The sequence below is a fragment of the Corvus moneduloides genome, chromosome 4 (assembly GCF_009650955.1).
Source record: "Corvus moneduloides isolate bCorMon1 chromosome 4, bCorMon1.pri, whole genome shotgun sequence".
In the NCBI taxonomy this organism is placed as follows: Eukaryota; Metazoa; Chordata; class Aves; order Passeriformes; family Corvidae; genus Corvus; species Corvus moneduloides.
Genome location: NC_045479.1, coordinates 68,298,217 through 68,324,065, shown reverse-complemented (window position 1 = coordinate 68,324,065; position 25,849 = coordinate 68,298,217). Strand labels below are relative to the sequence as shown.

General features: G+C 43.8%; 2 protein-coding genes across 4 annotated transcripts in view; both read right to left on the bottom strand.

Moving 5' to 3' along the window:
- Positions 1-644: 644 nt before the first annotated feature.
- PHYH (phytanoyl-CoA 2-hydroxylase) lies at positions 645-9,772 on the bottom strand. Its single transcript, XM_032106626.1, has 9 exons — positions 9,619-9,772; positions 7,327-7,382; positions 7,100-7,210; positions 6,819-6,984; positions 6,120-6,201; positions 4,979-5,160; positions 4,017-4,166; positions 2,888-3,019; positions 645-1,671 (listed from the first exon to the last, which is right to left on the bottom strand). The coding sequence occupies exons 1-9, from the start codon at positions 9,715-9,717 to the stop codon at positions 1,618-1,620; spliced, it is 1,032 nt and encodes a 343-aa protein (XP_031962517.1). The 5' UTR covers positions 9,718-9,772; the 3' UTR covers positions 645-1,617.
- Positions 9,773-15,325: 5,553 nt separating this feature from the next.
- SEPHS1 (selenophosphate synthetase 1) overlaps positions 15,326-25,849 on the bottom strand; it is a 23,953-nt gene continuing 13,429 nt past the window's right edge. For all 3 annotated transcript variants that reach the window (XM_032106573.1, XM_032106572.1, XM_032106574.1), the window contains exons 7-9: positions 23,060-23,159; positions 21,324-21,536; positions 15,326-16,669 (exon numbers count right to left, since the gene is read on the bottom strand). In XM_032106573.1, the coding sequence (XP_031962464.1) occupies positions 16,455-16,669; positions 21,324-21,536; positions 23,060-23,159 (528 nt within the window). In that variant the 3' untranslated portion in view covers positions 15,326-16,454. The remainder of the gene's footprint in view (positions 16,670-21,323; positions 21,537-23,059; positions 23,160-25,849) is intronic.

Genomic DNA, 25,849 nt, shown 5'->3' with positions numbered 1-25,849 from the left:
AATCCTGTGCTGTGAACCAGACAGAATACACCAAGTTCTCACAAAAATCCCATGGAAAGCACCAGCTAGGCTGTGAGCCAGAGCTCAGCAAAGTCAGCAGAGGGATCTCTAACTCACTGGAAATCATTCACTTGGGCCCATGCTCTCCACAGGAGCTGCATCAGTGCCAGGGTTACAGAGGGCATGGAAGATTTGCAGGAACCAAAACACCCGAAATCACTGGGTGATTGCAGGGCTGGGGATCTGTTCTAAGCGACCCCTTATCAGCCTTCTTGGTGTTGTGGTCAAACCCGAGGCTGCTGCGAGGACATGTCTATCTCCAGGTGGGAACCACAGCCCAGACACCACTCCAGCACCAATGGTGTAGGACCAATAAATTGTGCCCAAACCTCACCTTGTTTAAAAAACAAACGAGCAAACAAGAAAACCTAGAGATGCTGCAGGAGGAGGGAGAATCACAAAACAGGGCAGAAGGTGCCACAAGAGCCCATCGGTGCAGCCTTTGGTCCTGTTTTGACACCTTTTTTGGGTGGATGGGGTGGGAGTGGAAACAAGCTGAGGGTGGATGCTTTGCTCTGGGGTGTTCAGTATCACCCCCACCGCCAGTTTCTGAGCAGCAGAAATGACACAACACAGCCCTCGAGTGCAGTTTTGCTCTGATTTATTCTTTATTTCAAAAAATAGATTCTGAAGGCAAGAGAATCTTTCAGAAAGCAAGGAAAAACATTGTGAAAGGCAGGAGGATCATTTCAGTGTGCCTCACTCCACCCTGCCACCCCTGCATCCCGAGAAGCATCCAAACACCTCCTTGACATGGCTGCAGCAAAAGGCACCTTTCCCCAGACCTGCCAGACTCAAAGGATTCCCTCACTTCACACAGCCTTGGATCAGTTGTGCAAGGCCAGTGGGAGGCTGCTTTGTTGGCCCAGTAGCTCCCAACGCTGTCAGACTCGTATTTCATCTGTGCCAGAGCTGCTTGGTCAGGTACAGTGCCACACCAAGCCATGCTTGAGGAACTCAACCAGCAATCATATTCCTGTCCATAAATCCCATTTTTCTCTGTGAGTGGTTTCTGCTTTCTCTTTATCCACTTCCTTACACTGTTGATTCTGCTGGTGCCAACACCCACCTCTTCATCAGCTACACTAGTAAGACCCCATGTCACTGATTTTTTTTTTTTTTTTTTTTGCATAGGAAAGGAAGTTGGAAATGCTGAAAATTCTTGCATAAGATCTTTTTATATATATATATATATATATATAAGATATAGCATCATTCTAAAGGTGTGTCATGTTAGAAACTTTTAAGAAACAAGAATGAAAACACCAAGAAAATCAAGGTGTTCTTTCAAGACCTTGATTCTTCGATTGTCTAAGACATCCACAGCAAATCTGTTTTTCTAGGTTATGTTTCCTTTTGCACATCAGCTGTCCAACCTCAGTGCAATTACTCTGAATTAGCATCAAACAATTTTGCAATGCAGCATTTGGCTAAGTTACCATTACAGAGGTCAACAAAACACGAGGAATTCTGCCTGCCCAGGCAGGGTCTGTGTTCTTCCTTCAGAGGAGCTCATTCTCAGGCCTATGTTTTCCATTCTGCTCTTCACAGGGTCTTCTACAAATTAATTCTTTCCCCTTGCACAAGCCGTGCTCGGAAGTTCCAAATATCCTTCAAAACAAAAATGAGACAAAGGAAAAAAGCGCCTTGAGGGCCAGAAAAAACAGTGACCAGGATTCCAGTTTACAGAGATGGAAATAGAGGACTACTTAGTTCTTATCATCTTGTGAAGGTGAAATAAGAGCTGAGCACTCCTCTGGGAGAAAACTCCAACTCTGCTAAAAAAAATTAAAGCTACACAAAAGCACAGAGACTTCTCTGGGGTTTGTATGGACAACTTCATTTCCACTCAGGAGAAGGAGGGAGCCTCACTACACATCCCTTTGGATTTCACCTAAATAACCCCAGAACTGAAAGCCAAGCAAGCTGTGACTCTACACACATACAAGATCAGCTTGCAAAACACAGCTGGGCATCCCACCACACCCAGGCACACTGGGGGGAAACGAAGCAGAACAACACAAAAACGCCAAGGATGAAAAAGAAAGTCCTCCCCTCCAGAAAGCCCCAGATATTGTAAAACATGTACATTTCAATAGAAAATTGCTGCCTGTTACATCTAGATGTTACTGCCTTGATACTGGCTGTGCACAAGCTTGGGAACTGCTGCAGATAAAGACATTCAGAACATTTTCACCCCAGTAACAAGGTTTATTTTTCTTTCAGTGGCTGAATCCCTTAAGAATTTACATTTGCTTTCTATTTTACTCAGTGGTCTCAGTTATTCAGCAAGACTCTGTTAGTCACTTTTTTTTTTTTGAGGCAGATGTGTATCACTGCTGACAAACCTGCTGTAGCCTCAAGTCTAAACAACTGATGTGGATTTAACCAAAAAAATTCCATTTGTTACTGCAATCAGATGTGGCTACTTGTTTTAAAAGGAAAATCCACCCGCCATTAGGAGGGGAAACTAAGAACGGTGGACATACAAACTTGACAAGAACTGAATTTGTTCCAACTTCTTACACTTGAATTTGGGACAAATGACCACATCTTTTTATTTACAAGCAGAGGTTCAGGAGGGACTTCTGGAGCTCAAGGAATATGAAGAGGCTGCCAGAGAGCAAGGCATTATGAGGAAAAAGGCCACAAAAAAGCCTGCCAGTCATCCTCTGAACATCAGGTCTTTTATCCTGCCAAGCACCTCTGCTTGGTACAGCCTGATCTGCCAAACTGGGCATAGCAAAGAGCACCAATCTGCCACACTAGAGACTTGGGAAAGGGAACTGACCTGATTTCTAACAAAGGGCACTCAGCCAGGTCTCACCTTGAGCTCCACAGAAGTTGCATTGTATTTCTTGAGAACCATTTCCTCCAGCTCCTTCTCCAGGTGCTCCTGAGTCGTGTTCTTGACATCAATGTAGTGACACTCTGAGCTGGCAAAGTGGCAGCTGATGCTCTGTGTGAGGAAACTGGGCATCGCTCACTGTCACATCGACAACAAACAACTGCTGAGAAAAAACCTCGTGCATTCCAAATTGGGGACACACCACTCCTTCCTTACAGATCATGTCAGCAAATTCCTTCCTCCTTTCCAAGAGCTCTGGAGAGTGTCCCCTTGGGGAAATACTCTTGCTGCTGACATGCTCTTCTTCCTTCCCTTCTCTCCCTCACTCCCTCAGTATGAGCTGTACTACTTGTTCTCAGAATATCAGCAACTGGAGTGGAAATAGGGAAAGTCAGGGCTGGAGCAGACTTGTGTGTTCATTAAGTTCCTGTATCCAGAGGGTCACAGCAGCCCACTTATTCTGAATCCACCAATAAAATACCACAGTGGCTGAAAGAACAGGCCACACAATAGGCAAACCAAAATAAAAACAGAGCAGCCCGTGTTGGCAGTGCCTGGATGAAAACCTTCTGAGACAGGACCAGGCCTCCAAAGGCCTCCAAACTGCCTGTTTCAGTTAAATAATCATGACATGTAAACAAATCTTTTATAGAAAAATGGGTTGTGCAATCATATACATAAATATTATTTACTGAATGATTGAGACTCCTGTTATCCAGAGATGGGACACCAAGAAGACAGGGAAGAAAGTTAGAGAAGGTCCTGATATCTGAGACAGCTGAAAGGGAACTATTGGAAAAACAAGTACAACCAGCCAGGCTTTGAACATAGATTCAACATCTGATTTCTACTCCTGTTCTGTTTTTCTCATGGAGCTGCACAGCATGCTCTTCTCGCAGAAAACAGATGTTTAAAAATAAAATAATAAAAAACCAAGAGACTGCAGAAGTACATTAGGAAGATAAAAACTCATTAAAGCATTCATCCATGTATTAATAAACTTGGAAAGGATTCAAAGGGAGTGGGGGATAAAAATAGAAAAGGGATAGTTTTGGTTTTTTTTTTAAATCAAGAATATAAAAAACTATATCAAGAGATGTTTTCCTACCTTTCGGAAACCTGATGTCCTGTTTATCCCAGAGCCATGAATGAGCAGGGGATGGAAGAACACTGTGTCTCCCTTCTCCATGACTAGGTGAACCTTGGGAATCTTCTCATCCTCATCAAGAAGCCCATGGAAAAGTTTGTTGGTTTTACCCTAGGAAAGAAAAAGGCTGAATTGAAATCACTCGGCTAAAATTAGAACAAGTGCTGATTCTCAGTGCACAGTAGGGCAGTAGGGACAGCTACGGATCTGCTTTCCCCTGGAGAGAGGATTCCATATGCCAAGCTAAAAGTCTGACTATTGCCTACTAGTGAGTCTACTTCAAGCCTGAGGTACAGAAAAATGATACTTCCTGTATTTTCTGCACCTGGATTTGGACAATTAGGAACATTTCTCAGCTGGAGAGAACTGAGAAGAGCACTGGGGAATCCCACAAGGGTGGCCTGATTCAACTGCTGGAGTTCAGCCTTCTGCTCCCAATATAACCATCGCCAGTGACAGTCCAGGCCATGAAACACCCACCCTGAAGAGGAAGATACCACTGGGTATTTTATTCCATCCAGTTGTTTACTGTCAGATTTCTCCTCTTTGGGACAGTACACATGCTACCAGGCAGGAACAAGTTGACAGGAGGAGACAGAGCCCTCAGACTTGGCAAGGGCAGTGGAAAACCATGGCATGTGTTTATGCTGTCATGCCACGATGTGCTGGACATTTTCTAGGTGAAGGTGGGAACAGAGGCAAACCAACCCACATCACATGGAGTGAGGTCACCCAAGAAACTCTCTCCCCAAATCAATGTCAGTATTTGCATAAACAGAAAAAAAAAAAAAAAAAAAAAAAAAAAAAAAATCACTGAAAACCTCAGCTTTGACCTGCACATCCTCCCCCCAACAGTGAGTCCTTCCCAGCCAAAATACATCCCCTTCTTGCATGCCCTTCCCAAGCCCTCCAAGACACTCTACCTCCCACACTGGATAACCATGAGGCTTTAGGGTTGTCTTGTGTGTCCCTGGCTGCACGACCAGGCAGCCGTTGTCCTCGTGAGCCCTCTCCATGGCGGTCCAGGCGCACACGATGCGGGACGCAGGCCGGAACGGGAAATAGTGCAGGTCCTGATGCATGGGGTGCAGGAAAGTCTGTTTGTCTGCAACACAGGTTCAGAAACCTTCAGCCTCACCAAACGTGACACAGCCTTCTCCTTCCTGGAAACCACTGGAGCATCCTAAGGAGCTGCTGCTTCCCACTGGAGACACTCGATGTAGTCAGTGCCTGCTCCAGCCCAGCCATGGAAGCCAAGCAGGTGAGCTGCCACCCCACCCCAAAATGGACCACGGTGGTGGCTCTTGGGTCACAGAGTGAAAGCCAGGAGGCTGCTTAGCTCTGTGACCCCTCAGAAGGCTCCATTTGCTGGCCTTCAGCACAAACCCCTCGTTTTCACCATTAATTTTGGATGCTCCCCAGTTTTGAGAACTTTATCCAGCACGGTGTTGCACAAACCCCCCCCCAGCTCAAAGACCTTCCAACAGCTGTGCTGTCTGCAGGCACTGATGTAGTGCTGTGATGCAAGCCGAATCAACCCTGTCTGTGCTGCACCCAACTCATATTTATTTAGCTTTCTCTTTAAAAAAAGAAAAAAAATCTCAATTTATGGACTGCAGCCTCCACAGACAGTCTCTACCTTAGAGGCTCTCTTCCACAAAGTCCAAACAAAAATAAATATTCTTGAAGTTCTGTTTATTTCTTTTCCCCCCATGGAAATGGAAACATCCTCCACACCAAAACAGCCTTTTTTATATGATTTATATACTTAATTTTGCCATTGATTTTGCTCCTTAAATAGATACAGTTAGGATATTGCCACTTGCTTTGTTTGCCATACTATTTAGACTTTTTGCAGCCCCAAAAACTCTCCTGAGTTTTCTCATGTTATCTCATTAAGCCAAGGTAAAAAGAAAACAAACTATCACCAAAATGGCTTTGCAAATTTTCAGTGTTATTTGGGTTTAATTTTTTTTGTTTTTGCAGCTTTTCTAAAATACTAAGTTCAAATCTGGCATACACAAAATAATTTATCTATTTTTGTCTAGTCCAAGTTTTCCTTACCAGAATCTGGAAGTTTATTTATCAGCATGGTGTGCATTGCCATGATGTTTGGCCCTGTGAAGCACTCAACGTATTTGAGTACCTACAGGGAAGAAAACATCAGGAAAAAAGAATTAGGAACATGAAAAACAAGAGGAAACACTGCTGAGGAAGCACTGGGAGCTGGATGTTTGGTGGAGGACAAGAGTACAGGAGGAGGAGGTCAGGGAGGATGGAGGGATGCAGGACAGGAGGCACGACCTGGCATGGCACACAAATGGGCATGATGGGAGGAGGCCAAGAGGGAAGATGGTGCTGCAGGCTGCTGGGGTGGGTGGAAGAGATGGGGAGAGTACTCCCACAGAGCTATGGCCATCTGCCACAAGATGAACACTGACTGCAAGGCTGGACCTGCCCAGGGAGAGACGTCTGCCTGGATAAAACACATTCAGAACATGTTGCTGATCTGTCCCTCTAGCCTGGCATGGTTTGGCCAAGTCACATTCCTGACTGGCTCCACACCAGGGGCAGAGCAGCACTGCTTTAAGTCTTCTGCCCTGACTTCCACCTATCCCAGGTTCATGCAGAACACTCTTAAAAGATGGCTTGATCTTCCTTCCTTACTTGTGTGCTTATGGGAGTGACCTGCAGGATCAGATACATTCACACAGGCTCTTCCACCACCTCCCCCCTTTCTGATGGGTTTTTACTTTGTTTTACCTCTGGCAGAGTGCAGTATCTGAACAGCTCTTCATCTTCCTGGAAGTCCTGCACTTTATTAACCACTTTTTCAGACTGACCAAACTGGGATTTCAGGGACTCATCTTTCATAATCATAAGTCCTGGTGGCTTCACCTCTCTTTTACAGATCCTCGTGAACTCCTTGCTGCAAAGAGGGAATATCCACGTTGGGAGAATCCAGTGACCTCCAGCTTCCCAGAGCTCCCTTGGGATGCTGCTGCACACAGGCCCCCCCAGCACCTCAGGCAAGTGCCCCGTACCTGAAGCGCTCGATGTCCTCGTCAGACACGAGCTTCTTGATGAGCAGGTACCCATTGTCCTCATAGAACTGCCTCTGCTCTGTGGTCAGGAGATTGTTGTCCAGGGTGTAGCTGGGACACAGAGAGACACATTAACGGTGTCTAGTGGTCAACACATGTGCTAGGGGGAAGAATTGAGCTCTGAAGGTAGCTTTGCTTTTATCTCTACCAAGGAAGATGGAGCTTACCAAAACCTCCCTGAATGAGGAACAACACTGAGTTGGGCTGAAGTAGGAACACTTATCTGGGATGGGAATTAAGGAATACACAATCAAGCAAAGTAGATTAGAACATTCTCTACAGGCATGAGTCCTCGATCCTACAGTGCTGATCATCCTCAAGGCAGGTGCTGTGCTGGACACTCAATCCATGTTCTTGTTCATTTTACTTCTAAAAAAATAAATAATGAAAAATATTCTAAAAATGAAAAAAAACTCTAAAACAATACAGCAATAGGAGTAAACCTGAGGCTTCACTCCCATGTGGCGGTGCAAACTCTCACATTCTCTCCAGTTACGGCAGAGATCAGGTCCTTCCCAAATGACAGGGATTGCAGGAACAGAGGAGAGCTTTGGGCTTGTCTTCCAATTCATCTCAACAGGTTTAAAAAAACGTTTTTCTCTTATGCAGAGACACATTCTCATCAACAGGGCAATTGAATCCCACTTGCTAAAGAAGCCTCACAAGCATTTCGTGCATGGTATTGAAGTGTCATCCATGACAAAAAAAAGCATTTTCATGCTGATCTTCTGGTCTGCACATGCATGTTTGCTTCAGGGTTTTATGAAAACCACTGACTTTACTGCTCATAAAACCACGAATGCTTCGGGAATGAGAAATAGGTCTCATCACAGCAGTTGTGTCTGTGGTCCCCACACCAGGAAGCTTAAACATTATCTTGTCAAGAGTCACATATGGTGGGAGAAGAACAACGACACATGCAAAAATGTGTGGCAAAAATGATGAGCCAGAGGGAGGAAAAGGTGCTGGGAAAGAATGGAAGACAGAGAGAAGGAGGAGAACATGGGGAAACTGACTGGCAAGTGCCACAGCAAATCCCAGAGCAAGGAATCCCCCAACTGAGGGCACTAGTGCTCCACACACCACCTTTCAGGCCCAATTTCAGTGAAAACGGGACTCCTGACTATTTAGGCTCCTAAACGTTCACAGACAGCTGATGGAGACACAGGCACCGGCTGGACCCCAGCTGTGAGACCCTCCGCAGCACCTCCACCTCCCCCACTGGGGAACAGCAGACAAGACCACCCAGTGCTGGACTCCATCTTGGCACCTTCCTCCCAGGCTCTGTAATGCCTCCTCCTCTCACTGTTTTTTCTCTTGACACTTTGCAACACTCAGAGGACAAGTCTGGGTTGCTTGGACAACTGAAACCAAGACGCACAGAGATTAAAACAAAACCAGTTAACTGATGTACCATTTGATGTATCAAATAAATCTATTCTTATTAGATTCTGTCATTTACTTTATTCACACACCTTTCTTGCTCCAGCCCAGCTTAGTTGTGCTTCTGTCCAAAGCTATTTGCATCATGACCCAGATTTAAAAACAAACAGGTTGTGCAGCACCTATCCCTACTTCCTGTATCCTTACAACCAGGGTGTTTTTCCTATCATTTATTCCTAATTTTGTGTTCCTACTTGTGTTATGGCAGTCTGAGTCAACAACTATCCATCTGCCTTCATATTTTTAATCGATTTGAGGACTCCTACATCCTGTTTGATCACATCTTCTATTTATTATAATTCAGAGGTAACTTGTCAGATCCTGCTCTGTGAAACAGCAGCTTTTTTTTTTAAAGCAACACATGACAGCAGTTTTAAAAATATTCTCAGCAAGCAGTCTCCACTAAACTTTTGGAACCATGGGACACATCAATGCAAAAACTTCTTTCTACCCAGGTTTCCTTTGCCTGATGTTGGCAGCCTCCAACATTTCCACCTCAGTTCCCATTCACAAACCAAACCTTGATGTTTTTCCTGCTGCTGCTCTACCAGTCGAGTCTGTACCTTTCAACGAAGTCTGTGACTTGCCGTGCAGTTTTTAAGTCATGTAATTTGTCGCCCCCAACCCCTTGAATCTCTAGAAGGACAACTGACTGCAGGAAAGCCCCTGACTCAGCGCTAGGGGGTCTGTGCTGGGGCGCTGCCAAGAGGCACATCCCAGCTCTTCACAGGTTGTGGGGCTGAAGCTCAGGGAGAGGTTTTTGGGGTAAGTCGGGTGCTGACCCCAAAATCCCAGTCGGGGCTGCCAGGGAAGTGCTGCCCTCGGCACCAGGACACATGACAGGACTCATCCTGTGTGTCCTTCCCAGGCCGGTGTCCCTGTAGGACAAACCACGGACCCACAAGGGCGCGGGCAGCGAGGGGCAAAGCGCGCCGGGCTGAGGGAAGCAGAGCCTCGACCCACGGGGGCCAACGTGCTGCTGCCGCCCCTTCCCGATCCCACACCAGAAAGGATACAGGAGCCGGGGCTGCTCCCAGCCGCGGCGAGAGGTGCCGCAGGATGGTGTCCAGCCGGGCCGCCGAGCGCTCCCCGAGCCTCTCCCCCAGCCGCTCCATGGCGCCCGGGCGGCCTCAGCGCTGACCCGGCCTGGGCGGAGCCGGGACCGCCGCATGCTCAGAGCCCGAGCGCCCTCAGAGCTCCGGGCCAGCCGGGAGCCGTGGGACGGCGGTGGGAAGGGCCTGAGGGAAGCCAGGGCGGACCCAAGCGCCTTCAGAGCCGGATCCAGCCGGGAGCCGCGGTCCGGCGGGTGGGCAGGGCGTGAGGAGGCCGTGACGGGCCCCAGCGCCCTCCGAGAGCCGGGAGGCGCGGGCCGGCAGCAGCTCCGGTGGGAAGGGCCTGAGGGAGGCCAGGCCTGGCGTGCGGAGAGCTCGGAATTCTCCGACCAGAATTCTTTATGCTCGTCGTCCCGCTTCCCTTCTTTCCCCGTTCTCTGCCAGCAGTGACTGCGGATTTAATCAGCCTCCTGTGGAGAGCAGCGCTTGGCACAGAGCACGGCTGAGGCCGGCATGGATCGATGCCTTATCTCATGTCTCTGGGGAGACCATCAGGATTCGCCTCATCCCTCCATGAATCTGTTTGGAGAGATTTTTGCGGCCCTAGTGTGAAAACAGATCTAACACCTGCCAGGCTGTCCATAAAACCCTCGTTCAAGAGCAATCCGGGCCCTGCTCCCAAACAGGCACCATCACAAATCTCCTGTAGCTCCAGGCAGTCTCATGATGACAGGATGTGCACCAAAACTCTGCTTACATCTACTTTAGGATGAACTCCCATTATGCAACAGGCTTTGCTGGAATCCAGTGTGACATGTTGGTGGATCAAAAACTTAGCTGTCAATACAATAAGCTTCATGTCAGTGCCGCAGATGAACAGAAGCCTAGACATGGGTAGGAAGGGCTCCTGTAGGTAACCTGTATCCTGGAAGCTGGTTCTCTTTAAAACTCAGTGGCAAAACTCCCAGTGATTTAAGTAAACCATGGCAGGTTTACAAACTGGTTTGGTCTGTAGTGCAGTTGTGTTTATGGCTCTTACATGCTTGGTGGAGTCACTCCCTTCAGGGGCATAACAAAACAGGCTGTTCACAGAAGTGGGACAAACAAGGTCAGGAACCCAGGAAAAAACCCTCTCTAAACGATTTTGTGTAGTCACAGAGGCGAGAGTACAGGCACTGTGAAGGTACAGCAGCAGCAGCAGCAGTGACAGCACCCAGCCCTTCAGTGCCAGCAAAATTAGACCTTTGACTCCTGAGTCATAGGTAAACAGAAAGTAAAAGTCCCTCAAATCAAGTTTGAGTGAGGGGGAACAGAATGGAAAAAAAAAAAAAAAGCAGCAACTAGAGTAATAGCTTTATTATTGAACTCCTAATTATAACTGCACTGAAAGGCCTATATATAACTCAGATCTATTGCTTTCACAATCCAAACTGAAACAGGAACCTCAATAAATCTCATCTGTTTCAAACTTTAGGTAAAAGCCCCATCAAAAAGATGAAGCAAAGCAATACTACTCATGCCTATTCTGGCATGGAGCTGTTTGCAATGTAGATATTTCTTCCACAGGTATGTGTTTGACAGCATCTTATGCAAAGGTGTCTTTCATACCTGGAAAAAATGAACAAAAAGTAGTGATTTGGCTGTACTGATTAAAGAGTTTGAGAACTAAGATGCTTTTATACATACATAATACATGCTTACATAAATATATAGAATCATAGAACACTCTGAGTTGGAAGGGACCCACAAGAACCATCAGTCAGCTCCTGGCCCTGCACAAGACAAGCCCAGGAATCCCACCCTGTGCCTGAGAGTGTTGTCCAAAGGCTCCTTGAACTCTATCAGCCTTGGTGCTGTGTCCACTTCCCTGGGGAGCCTGTTCCAGTGCCCAGCCATCCTCTGGATGAAGAACCTTTTCCTGATACATGCGTTTTTAAACAAGAAGAGCCTCAAAAAAACTCTAATATCTCTGTGCATTAAATACAATTATTCCTTTTTACTTACAGCCTCTCTGGCAATCTCGATACGAGTAACTCCCATGTCACAGGACCACCCTATTGTGTTCCATGACACCCCAAAGAATTCAGGACACCTCGTCCACCTTGGCAGTGGGTGGCTGAAGTCACTGCCCTGTATTTATACCTTCCTGCTCATGGATGAAACTTTAACAAAAGATCATTCTCTGGCTTTGCTGGCCCGAGACACGGGGGCTGCTTGTGGTGTAGCCGCACCCCCTAGGACTAGAAGTGTGTGGACACATGAAAAAAACCCCATCCTTTGCATCTAAACAGTCCAGAGTAAATAATTTTCAAGTCCACTGATAAGCATCACTGAAATACAGGCTGAATCTCATGAACCCAGGAAAAGAAACAAGGGAGAAATTTTCTTTGTTAAGGAAACTGATGGTGGCATTAATCATTGTATTAAAATGGATGGCATTTAAGAGAGGCTGTGTCTTCGCAAAGTACTTTTACAGCTATGTCTGTCAGTTTCCTGAATTTTATAGAACATTTTTATACAGATGGTTTGCATTTGGCTTTTCGTTTTAATGTTTTCTGTTCATTAAATCACAAAACTAATAAAAACTAAACGATTGAGATTCCTCCAGCAGCATAGGAACGTTCCTAATGCACAGTGTTATAATTTAATAAGCATCTCAATTGACTATTAAAATCCACATTATGATCGGAACTGTAATTCCAAAGATGAGGTCTTCTGAAAGCTTAATTTACTGTGGTGGGAAGTGGCAGCTGCTCCAACTCAGCAAAATTAGCTTTTTTAACTGAGATGCCAGGGAAAACAGATGTTGATGAGACAATAACAAGAACAACAAAATCCACCACCAACGCACAGGTTCATTTCTCATCACCAGAAGAGTCAAGAAGGGCTTCTATGGATACATAGAAGGAAAAAGGAAGGAAAGGGAGATATGGATTCAACAGAGAACAAAATCAGGGGCATAGTGACAAAGGTCATGGAGAAGGCCAAGGGTCTCAATGACTTCTCTGCTTTGGGCTTTACTTTAGTTCCTGGCCTCTGCTGAATTCCAAGCTTTGGGCAACCCCTATCCTAAGGAGGAGCTACTGCCAGGCTTCTCTCCAGCTGTCCCAAACTTCTGTGCTGGGGGTGCCCACCCACTCCTTATAGACACAGATCCCTTTGGAAGTTCCAGAGACAGCTGGATCCACCAGTGCTCTGAGCAGAGAGCATAAAAACTCCCAATCATAGTAAGCTCTTGCAGTGCCAGCCAGCCTCAGCAGCCAGCGAGCCAGGAAGAAGTCTCCTTCATGGAGATGTTCCTATTGATGTCCACAGCTCCCTGAAGGGATCCCATTCTCCCTCATGACCACCCAGCCGGAAAAAAAACCTACCAAAAGGCTGAACAAGAAGGTATTTTGTTACCTTTCCCCTTTTCAAGCACCAGTCACAGGGGTTGAAATCACATCCCATGGTCAGGATGCAGATGTGAACCCGGGTGACTCTTCCCAACTGTTCACCCGACTTTCATTGAAAAATCACTGAGGCAGTAAATATCAGCCACTGTGCCCATCCACTCCCCCATGGTCACTCAGGTTTGCTGCCCTCACTGTAGCTGTCACATTAATTTTCATTATTTCCTAGTTAGAAAAGGTTCAGTCCTGAATTTAGAGCAAAACATGAAATCAAAATAATACCTAACAAAAAGGACCGAACTGTTCTGGCTTTATATACCGCCACAGATTTTATTTTTCCCTGATGCTGCGGAGGAAAGCAAAAGACTGAGAAAAACAACAGGTTAAAGAGCAAGAACAAACTTGTTACAAACTTTCCAAGAATATATGCTACTTATCAAATGTATTGATTACGCTAGTGAATATTCCAGTTATTAAATTCTTTCTTTTTAAAGAAATATTTTTTTTTCTCCACTCTTTTCTCAACTTGGAGTTTTACAGGCAGGGACAGGAGCTGGTGCACGCAGAGGTTCCTGTGTATGCAAAGTACATTATGTTTGTATAAATGACTGGATATGGCTACTAAAAACAACTGTTCACTGTTGCTTTCTCGCAGCTTTTTGACACCAGCATCTCAAAAAACCCTTCATTTAAGAGGAATCTATAAGCGTCTTGCTTAAAGATGAAGGATTTAGGACTTGCCAGTCCCTTACAACATATCCTCCTACAGCTCACTGTGATCTACAATCTCTGATTTAGCAAAACAAATCATAAAACTTCGTAAACAAAGGTGATGCTCACAGAGGACTTCCCAATTCATTACCCACTCAGCGGCGCACCAGGAAGCCCTTTGGGATGTAAATTCCAGCCAACAGGAAGCATCAGGAGAGGCTTTGAAGGCAGTTCACCCGAGGGGTTTTCCTTGTAGCTGCCTCCAGCGGCCGCGACAGGAAATCTTCCTCCGAAAATCCAGAGATAAGCAGCCTCCTTCAGACACCCTCCCTTGGAGATGGACCTTCTGCCATTCAGGGCACGTCTAGGGAAGGACAAGTGTTGGCTTCACACCTGGCTGATGAACCAATTATCATAACAAGTGAAAAAACGCAACAGCATCGACCGACCAGGACCTTCTTCTGCCGGAAGGTCATCTAGGGCCAGTTTCAAATACAGCAGGTCTTTGTAACAAGCACTTCCATGCAGAAGTACTCATCTGTTCTGCACCCATTTGATCCACTTAGGGTTTTTTAAAACTAAAATAACCTATATAAATACAGACCACAGAGAAAATGCACAGAATAAACATCACAAAACAGCAGGGGGAAAAAAAAGAATTGAATCAGTATTTTTTGCACAACTGGTTTTTGTTACTTTATTTTCAGAACTGCCATGAAAAAACTAACCCTTTTTTTTTTTACCTCAAAGCAGTAAAAAACTTGGTTACTGCTTTGAGGTTTTGTGGTGAACCCACAACTCTCAGAACTTCTTTTCCAGGAAAAGGAGAATGAGGGCCTGTGTGGTTTAAGCTACTCACAAGGGGGGAATTAAAAAAAAAAAAATTCTATCTTTACAAAAGGTGTCTGCTGAGAACCTTACTGAGTGGAAAAAAGATGAGCCAAGTTTTGCCAGAGATGCCACTAGGAGGAAGACTGGAATTTTAAACCTTGCATGATGCACAAGACTGGAGATGAACCAGTGACTCATTTTTCATAAACAGAAGCCTTTGTATTTCTTGCCACAGTAACGACTATCCAAGATTTTCTTCCTGCTGGTCTGAATATCAAGGAACGAATTCCAGAACCTGGGAGAAGCTTCACGAGTTTGTTCAGTGCCGTTCAGGACGGCTGGGAGTGTCTAGGCAGAGCAGGGTCAGCATTTAGGCTGCTGCAAGGAGCAGCTCCCCATGCTGGTTGGGAAGAGCGGGGCTCCAGCATCCCTTCCACGAGCCCTGGTCTTGCTGACAGCAGGCACAGGAACACTTGCAGAGGAAACAATTCAAAATGTTGCAGACTTGGTGCTGGTAAGTAAAATAAACAAATCAAGTGGGTAACACACTTGGAGATAACCTACTTGCCCTCAGCTTTACTCAAGGTTACCACTGGACATCACAGCTTGGAGAACTGATTAAAGGAGTGATCACAATTATCAACATAATCACACATGCAATAAAACGTAAAAATATTAGGATTTCTCCTCTTTCCAGTGAATAATTCAGCTAGGAATCAAAAAAGTTGATGCACTTATACAAGAGCAATAAAAAAAATTAAATATTTATTTTGAATAACAAGCTTAAGTTCAAGCTGCATTGTTGGCAATGTCGGTTTTAAACACAGATCACAAAAGCGTGCAGAAAATTGTATTTGAGCAAAGAACAAAATAATACTAAGAATTATACTAAACAGCTGCTGATTTTTAAAGAAACAAAAAAGGCTTGTAATCACTATACAAAATATAAAATGTATTAAACACTACCATCCACAGAACAGAGGTTTATTTTAGTTTGATTATATTTAAAAATTATTTGTGTAGTTATTTATATAGTGAATTGTAAATGAATATTATACAGTAACCTTTTGGTCTGCAAAACCTTTGTTGCACTATAGCACATCCAATCACGTTGCAAAAAAAAAAAAAAATTTATTTGTCCTTACTATCAATAAAGAAAACAATCATTGATAATACAGTAAATATTGTCAGATCTACAAATAATGAAATTCAAAATGACTCCTTCGACTCTGAAGCGCTTTCCATGCAAAAAGTCAGCACTTGCTGTTTAAACTGAGTGCACTACCAAGCAATGTCCAGGGTTGTAGATGCTCTTGGTAAGACTAAACCTTACAAAAAAACTTAAAAAAAAAAAAAAAAACTTAAAAAAAAAAAAATCAAAGATTGAATGCAATCATGCAACCTCTTACTACTGGGTAACCCACTGTGTCGCTTGTCAATTTATTGCCTTTCTGGAATATCACTCAAGGCATCAAAATTAGACTCATGATAAATACACACATAATGAAAGGACACAAACTGCTATTCGACACTACTACTGGTAATGTCTGTGCTACGTGAAAGCACCTTTAAAAAGAGCCTATGCGGCAAGAGATAAGTGTCTAAAGATTCAAAATGAATCAACAGTATTGGATAACAATATAATTCTCAACTCAGAAGCTGCCTCAAGATTAGGTGCATCTTCAGTTAATGTAACAGGAAAAAAAGGCAATGGATTTTATTTTATTATTTGTATCCACTCATAAACTGACCTAAGGCCACCAGATGTGCAGACACAACAAGTTTTCTTTTCTTTTTACAGTTCTTTAAATTGTAGGATGATAAAGGAATAGATCTATTCAAAAACAAACAGCTATTTCATCTCTATTAAGAGGTGGCACCGGGCGTGGGGTTCACGTTCTGAGTGGCCACCTGTGGTGCCACTTCAATGATCCGGGGTTTGTCTATAATCCTGGCCGTGCGGTTGCCCTTCTCTACAATGCCAATAATCCACGCCTGGTGGCCTTCGCCGTATTTTGGGGACTTGATCTCGGCGCAGAAACGCGCTGCCTGTTCTCGTGGTAAGCAGATGAGGAGGCCTCCTGCAAAGAAAGAGAGCAGAGCATCAAAACATCTGACTGCAAAGCATTTCAGCCTTGGTCTGCCAGATCTCTACTTGGACAAGCACTTGGTGACTTCAGTGGAGTCTGATGAACTCCAAAGACTCCAAGAAAAGACACAGTGGAAGTCTGAGCTCTTGCTCTACAGCAAGATGTCTGTGCCTGAATGCAGTGTCTAGTTTCAGATAAATGAAGCCAAATACACACAAAAGATGTTGGCAAAAGGACGTGGTACTGATGCCAACAAATGACATACTGAAACAACACCAGCATTGTAACCTTCCTCAGAGGACTGCGGAGTGCCTCTACACAGAAATGTTTTGGATAAAGGTCATATGCAGATACCTGTAACCACATATTGGTGGCAGCTGATTCTGTGAGTAATCCTGTTGCCTGCAATGAAATCATTCATCAAAGCAGGGACCACTGCCCTGCTGAGAATGCAAGAGGCAGAACATGAAACACAGGCTTGATCCAGTGCTCCCTGTGACAGTGCTTGTGACCCCTTTGTCTGATAATTTTCTAACCTTTTTAGTCTTTCCTGTAAGTTTTTTTTCTCAGACATGATTGAAAATACTTCATTTACTAATGAACGCTTTCAGAAGTGGCAAGGTAATCAGTTAGCAAGTTCACCATTCCGCAGTTAAACCTAAAAGCACTTCCATTTTTAGAATCCCAGAGCACTGAAAAAGGTAGGTTAGCAAGTGAATTGAAAATGTTTGGAGAACACAGGGAGAGAGTAAATTCACACAGCCCGGAATCTGGGCACATGCTGAACTTCACTTACTCTTACAGAATAATTTGACCCAAAGCTTTCTCATCCTCCCAAGTCCTGCCACCAGCTCTGAGCCAGCCCTGGGGCAAAGGGCCACCTGCTGAGCAGGCCATCCTGGGGCTCGGTGCCACCTCCTCCTCCTCCACTCACAACTCCTCAGCACCGTGGGCACCTTGATGTTTGCTTTTCCAAGCACACAGTCCCCTCGGTGGGGACTAAAGACACTTTTCATTTAGGGCTATGAGGAAGAAGCAGCTACTGAACATGAGGAGTTCATTAAAAGGGTAAGTGGAAGTGTGAAAGTGATTTTTTTAGATTCTGTATGAAGAAAAGTGTGCCAGCCAGAAAATGCCTACATCTCTGACATTTCAAAGTAACATCCAGGTATTTCCATCAAACACAACAACAAAAAACCCATAAGCTTGAATGACAGCACCTGTAACTACTCCAGATGTAACAGAGAAATCAATTGCAAAGGAATTATGTGACATTCCAATGGAAAGCTCTAAATCCAATCGAAGAGAAACTTATGGTGCAAGTGAGTCAGGGGAGAGGTTTGCAAGTGGCAGTGCAGAGAAGGTGCTAATTAACCAGAAGAGAGGTGTGCAAGTATGGTGAAAAAGGAAATAAGAAAGAGCAGAAAAGTAATCTTTACTCATTTTTTTTCACACACATTCTCTTCCTGCAATTTTGTATCACTTGTATACCTACCCCTTTATCACTCTCTGGCAAGATCAAAAACATGTACAAAATCCCAGTTTCCAGTGAAAAAATTACTTCCCACCTGCTGGCTACATCCCAGTCTGATCAATAACGCTATGGGCTACTCTCAACCAGCAGCAGGCTTCCTGTATGCAGGGATTATATTTATTTCTCTGCTACACTGACCAGTCTCTCTTTAACCCTTTGGGTAAGTCCTTAAGATTCTCCACCACGTTTTTTAGGCTAGTCTGTTTTCTTGGCATTCCCAGCTGCTCTGCTTTTTGGGAATTGAAAGGATACAGATATTTGGTGGCTGTCCTGGCTTATCTTTGTAAGAACAAAAGGGGTTTATTTTTTGCTAAGAGGCTTTGAACATTGCTGGTTTTAACAAGTATATTTCAAGCAGGGAAGTGGACAGAGAACACTTCAAAAGCAGGCGACACAAAGCTCTGTAATTAAGAGCAGAGATACAAATAGTTCATGGATCAAAACCAAGTCCTTGTTCCTGCTAATGGCTTTCTCCCACAATGACTTATAACAGGATGACATCATTAGCCTTGCCTCTTGTCAGGCACTGACACAGCCCTTCTTTTCCACCTATCTGCCTATTTCCACCAAATCTCCACAAACACCAAGTTAAGATACCTGTACTACACTATAAGAGTCATCTGACATCCAAAAGTTATTGTGTGTTAAAACACAAAGATGTGTTAAAAGTTAGGACTGAAAAATACACACATGTATTAATGTCCCAAACAGAGTAACTCTGTGACTTATCTCTGCAAGAAGCCAGTCTAACAATTCATTCTTTGAAACCGAATGCCTGACTGCAACTCAAACCATTACCAGAGTTCCCTAAAAGAGAGCACAGAATCATGTAGAAGTGCAATTTTAGGAGACTACACCACTAGTAAGAGTGCCTGAAGGATGGAACAGATGACATAATACATCTTTTCAACACTGACTTTTGTCAACAGGTGCCCAGCAAATGCACATGGGGAAAAAACTCCACAATATCCTTAAAATCCATTCAAATAGTTTTCCAGTAAATTTCTTACTGCCTGCCCACTCTGCTGAAAAACATCTGTTCCCAGATGAAGAAGCTACAGACAGAGCATGTCTAGAAGTTTAAGCCAATAGAGAAGGAGTGTTTGTGTTAAGTAAGCAGAGCCCTGAGCAGCCCCAGCAGGCCTCCCCACAGCTGGGTATCAGGCACAGCAAGGCAGGCCCTGGCCTTCACATAAATCCAGCGCAGGACAGGAGGTGTGCAAACAGCCTGGTGTGAGTGCTAAGGAGCTGTGCCAGCGCAGCCTGCCCAGCGCGCACTGCTGACACACCAGGCCCTGCAGTGCAAGCCCAAAGCCAGAGCCCAGTCAGTGCGTACACATGGCTATGGATCTTTTGGATATCTGGCAGACACTGTCCTTTGACAAATCCCTGTGGCCACCTCTAATGCGAGAAACACAATGCTGTGATCAAATCAGCCAGGGTGTTTTGAGGCACCGACAGTTCACCACCTACCAGATCTGTCTCACTGTTTTTCCCATTATCATCCATCTCTGCCCAACACAAGCTGCTCAGCATTTCAGAGACCTCTTGCTCTCAGTCCCAAAAGAGATTCTGAAGTCAAGCACTTCCCACTTCCCAGCAATGCATCCATCTGCACCATTTTACATTCCTTCAGTGAAAAGAGAACTGGGTATACCCCAGGGCGCAGGATGGGCAGCTCTGAAGACATAAGCACTCAGTTTGCAGCTAAACCATTCCCACACCAACTGCTATCCAAACCTCTGCTACAGCCACTCACCTGGAACAGCACCTTGCACTTCCAGCTCCATGTCATGCTATTTTTTAGGCTTTTTCCAAATAATAAATGCTACTGGCACTCGAGCTATGTGGGCTCCTGGGTAGTAAGAATCTGACTGGTGCTACCAACCTTATTGACACAGCTTGCCAAGCTACCACCAGATATTTCTGCTCCCTTCTGACTGACTCTGGACTTGGAAAGGGTTCACATCCCATATCCAGTTACACATCGTCTGAGCCACACAGTCTCTGAAGGACAGAGTGTCTGCTCAAGTACAGATGGCCAAGGAACAGCTCAGCACATCAGTGTAAGTTATGTATTCACTAGGGGAAAAGCATATGGCTCTCACTGTGATGCTTTTTTCTGGATCTTCGGACTGTTTTGCTTCAAGGGGCCCCCTCTATTGTGAACTGCAGAGAACTTGGATAATACTTCTGGAGAGCCGGAAGATGGCAGGGAAATGAGATAAGAGGAAAAGACAGATTTGTTGCTACATCTCTCCATTTCCCAAAGAGAAAGAAAAGTCAGACTAAATTAGAAAAAACAAAATGGAACAGGATAGAAGATTCAAGGGGAAAGTGAAGTAGAAAGAATTCCAGCAGAAGACAGTGATCATGCTCATCAGAGAAGAGCCTACTCTTAATAAGGCAACTTAAAAACCATCAGAAGTTCTCATCACCTGATGACTCTGTAAATGTTTTTGTCCACAGCCAAGTTTTCAGTACAGTCTGTTGTACTCACTGTCACTGCAAGTGGCAACTTTATTGAAGTAATAAATGGGTCAGAAAACAACATTTATTTTTTTGCTGCTCGTACGGTCCCTTAAAGTCAGATATCATAAAAGGGAGAAAAGCTGTAAGCTGTATTCTTGGATATCTGTATGCTGGAGACAGAGAAGGCCTCAGTTGCCAACACTGGCCCACCCAACACTATATTTTGTAGTGACAAACCAAACACCATCCTTTGTCAGGCAAAACTACTGCCAGTGGCTTTGCTTTTGAGAAAACAGTGCCAGATGTGGTAGAATTTCCAGATATTCACTGTTCTGCAGTTAACAGAGAAAAATTAGGCTTCAAAAGAATTCAGAATCATCACTAACTGCAAACTGGAGGGTTGCAGGGTTTCTGTAACAGTGTTCCATTGGGGAGTGGAAGGCATTCAGGACAGGATGGTGGTTTGGAAGTCAGGCTGAAGGAGTCAGTTGTGAACAGCTGTGTGGCTGCTGCTCATTAGCCTGGCCAGGTGCCAAACCAACTGTGACTCTAAACGCACAGCACGCGATTTATAGGTTTGAAATGGAATTCTGAGGTGCAGGTGTAGGGAAAGAAGAGGGTGGCACAGCTGTCACCTACCTGAAGTCTCTGGACAAGTCCCATGCATGAGGCCGAACATGTTGCCACAGGCCTTACTGACAGCAGCCATCTTAGCCAGGACGGGGAGGTTGTGAATAACAAAGGACACCTCGTTTCGCTGCTGCTTGGCAAGGTTTTGTGCATGCCCCAGGATCCCGAATCCTGTGATGTCTGTAGCTGCATGTGCATTGAAAGTGTGCATGAGTCCAGCAGCTACAAGAGAGGGAGGGGGAAAAAAACTACCAAATCAGAAAATACTGAATTATCAGGAAAATGCTTCAACAATATTGTACACAGTCCGAATGAAGTTGCATACCTTTAATGCAAACCAGGTTGGGTTAAATTAATAAAATAAATAAAATCGTGCATGAAGAGAACTGGAATTCACCAATAGTGCACGTAACACTTAAAAAATTCCATTTGTATTTAAGATATTAAATCATGCTGAAAATCCGTCATGGAAGTTGAATTTATGAGCATGGTCTATTAGCCATGTGCTACTCATTTATATTGGCAGTCTAAGAAACAGGGATTTGCTTCAGATCCAAACTTCCCAGAGCTGAGGCCAGGGAGGTTCTGAGCTCAGCTTTGCTTCACTAAAGGCAGGGACCAGACACAGCTCAGTCTTCTCACACCTCTTCCCCTGCCACTCTGCAATGGTGGCATCAGAACTTGAGATGTGGACACTCAAAGTTTAAGAGCTGAAGAACAAAGCCTGCGGCTGTGGGGGAAGGGCCCCAGCCTTCCCACCTATACATTCATGAAATTCCTGTGCATTTGCAGCTCCTGCATGCAGGATGATAGCACCAGCTAAGAGTACTTAAGTGTTGTTAAAGGTGTCTGACAAGAGTAGAGAAAAACAAAACAAAGAACGCTTTGCCTTTCTTTGGTGCTTCCCAATAGAAGAGCAGGACTGAGTGCTTTTCCATAAGACAATGATGGTCATTTATCTTTCCTGGAAGGCTTTGACAAAGAATGAAAAACCAGGGCTATGATGTAAGAAATGAAAACTGAATAAATGGGGAAAAGAGATATTTAACTATCCCCATTCCTTCAACTCAGAAGTAAGTAAGGAAACATCTAATTAAATTCCCCACTCTGCCAAAAGATACTTTGGACAAAGAAGGGAAATCATGGATTAAAATTTCTAGGGTAAAAGCAGAACCTTTCCTCTACCAAATTAAAAGAAAAAAAATCAAAACAAAAAACCCACTACAGGAACAGGAAAAAGACAAACAAACAGAAAAGTAGGCATATTCCACATACATATTCCACACTGTGGAAAGCACAGTACAAGACCGAATTAGAAGAAAGTAAAAAAATTTTAAACATTAAAATTTAAATTGAAGCTTACATAAGTTTAGAGCTTTTCCTTTATTTATTCTATTTCAAATTCTTTTAAGTTTATCACTGTCAGGCCTTCTCTATGTAGAGATATAAGGAACAAATCCAGTATATTTCCCTTTTAAACGTCCTCTAACTCACTGTGATGTTACTTGCAGCACTCACATGAGTCATAATCATATCCAGCAGCTTTGTGTTTTTGCTGTATAATTACAAGAGGGCGTTTGATTTTAATGTGCTTGTTTCACAAACACTGAACAGCAGAAAGATGGGGCAGAATGAAAGGGACAAAGTGGCTGTGTCACAATTCCCCAAGGCAGTGAAATTAAATTGAGTATGAAATTGAAAAAAACTCACAATCCCTCCCCTCCAACGCACACATCTCTTCTTACCTGTCCTGTTCAGCCGTGCCATATTCATCATTGCTTCCTGGTATGCTAGTTCTACATCCTCCTGCGTTACCACGAGTTTGATTTTATTCCACTTTTCAGGCTAATGGATGAAATAAAGATGTTTCTTTAAGATTTTCAGCTGTATATTTTAAAGCACACCCTGACCACTTAAAAAAACCCCAACCCTTAATCCAAAATGTACCTTTTTTTTTAAACTCAGTTAAAGAGGGGCAAAATGTTCCACAGTCAGAGGTGCTGTGCCTTAGTCTGCTATACCCCAGCAAAGTTTATTTAAAGAGCTATTAGGCACTAAGCACCTCAAATCCTGCTTTCAGCAGCTGAGTGGAGTGGAATAAACTACCCCAGGGAAAGCATTCCTTCAAGGCAACTGTCTGGATTGAACTCCCACAGCCAAATTAAAATAACTTTGTTGCTGGATGTTGAGATTTTTAATTTCTGGCTTCTTGGGATTTTAAGAGATTGTTCTTGATTTCATACCTGGACACTTTGACCAGGAAAGATCACTGATACCCACCAGTCCTGGGCAGAGGAATGTATGCTAAGGCAGAATATAATCACTCTAGCTCAGGATTAGGTTTCATAAGCCTCCCTTACAATTTAATACCAGCATCTTCCAACCATTCTCCAGTGTTTGGTATGGACTCATCTCTTCATCACATTCCCATAAATGCTCTTTGTCCCAGAAGGGTTTCACAACAATTTAGGAAACAGTACCTTTATAAAGGGCAATTGTTTCATTCGAAGCTGAAGTGATTCCAGATCCAGAATGAAACAAAGCAACTATTTTATTTTTAAAAGCCACACTACAAACTGATTCAACTTATTTTTTTACAATGAAAATAAAACTACAGAGAACTGAAATAGCCACAATACCTACACTGCCATTCCATAGAGTAAATGTATAGAACAAACTTCTTACTAAACAAAAGGTGCAAGAACTACTAAGAAGTGGTAGGTGATGCTTCACTGGGGAAGGATCTTGTCTTAAGTGAGTGCTGACTTCAACAGGTGTAAGAGAGAATCCCGAAATGGCAAAAGGGGGAAAGACTGGTCAGCCAAAATAAATAAATCGTTAAAGATCAAGGAACAATGGCAGTGGGACCAGAGTTTCTGAGATTAGGTTGAACTGGATCTACCAATCAAAGAAAAGCATTTTTGTTTACACAAATGAGTGACCAAGTCAAAAAATAAGATGTGGCTGTTATAGAGATGACAGAATAGTGATTATTCTTACTCTGGAAATGACTGAAAAAACCCTGAGCATTTATTCTGCCTTAGGTTTCAAAAACACAGTTCTGAGGCTGATCACAGGATGGAAACTGGTCAGATGATGGCAATGGAAATCACAAATGATGTGAAAGCAGAACTAAAGGCTGAGGGTAGAAGAGCCACAAACACAGGTAAGATACTAATTGGAGGCAAATTCCTCTCCATTACAGCAATCAGATACTCGGGTTAGTCAACAGGGAATTAAGGCAGAAAAGTTTGCAAAAACTCCCAAACAGGTTATAAAAGCAAGCTTAGATTTCCAAATGGGAAGGGTCTGTAGACAACAGCAAGGGCTAGAAAACCCTCTCTGAAGGGGCACATCACAGCACCCCTTTTCATGCCTTTAAGGATACATATCTCTACACTCCAGTTTTCCTTTCTTGCCTATGCATAAACTTGCTATACTATACCTTCTCCCACACACTTTTTAATATGAAGTCCATTTCCCCACCAAAATTTGATTTACAGGTGGATTCATGATAGGTAATTAATTCTAGTTTCACTTTCCCTACTCTTTCACAACACAAAGCTTAAGAAAAGGTAGCACAGCTACTAAGAAATTTTCCTACCGAAGATATATTCTGTTTACACATAATAGCAGTATTGATTTCCTGGCTGTCCTCATTTTTCAGACCAGAAGGTTTTTGTTTGACAGTCAAGGAAATTAGTAGTATTTGAAATATGTGGAAATTCAGAATAGCCTTAATTTGCAAGTCTGCTTATCAGTACAGCAAGAAGATATGTTAAGAAGTTACATTATGGCTAGAAAACGTACTATGGAATTGGGGTCTTGTTGTTTCACTTCATTTTCATATCAAGATTATCTGAGGCCCTGATCCTTATATCTGTGGAAAACACAGGATTCTGAAGAGGTCAGAATAGCTCAGCCAGACCCCATGAAGAAGGAGAAAAATATTTTTCTCTTGTTGCTCACACTTCAGACTCCAATGAAGGTTTAAACTGGTTCTCTCCCACTTTGCTAACACTAGCTGTGTAATTAGAATTCATCTGACAATGCAGTGGCCAACAGCCAAACCAAAGTAGATTCCAGCTCACTCCTCTGCCAGTCTATTGGCTCAGGAGTCCCAAAAGTAGAAAAGATGCATCTTTTTAGAGTATAAACTGAGCAGTTATAATTCGGAAGACACGTACTGGGAGCCAGACAACATAAGCAGATGCCAATTTTGCAGTCACTTTTCAGTTCAGTAGTTACATTTTTGCCTGAAGTAACAGATGGAAGTATGTCTACATCCATAATGCTGCTAGAAATATTCTTACTGAATGCACAGGGCAATACATGTGAAACGCAGATAAACTTCCATGTACACAAGCAGAAAGCCCAAGAACACAGAGAGAGCATTCTTGGCCTAATTGCCATTAATGAGCGTTGCCAATTACTTTGGCAGGTGGAATAGGGCATAATGTTGCCCAGGGTGATAGTCTGTTGTTCTGTTAGTAAACAATTTTGGTTATTACAGCACTGCCTGAGAAATAACTAAG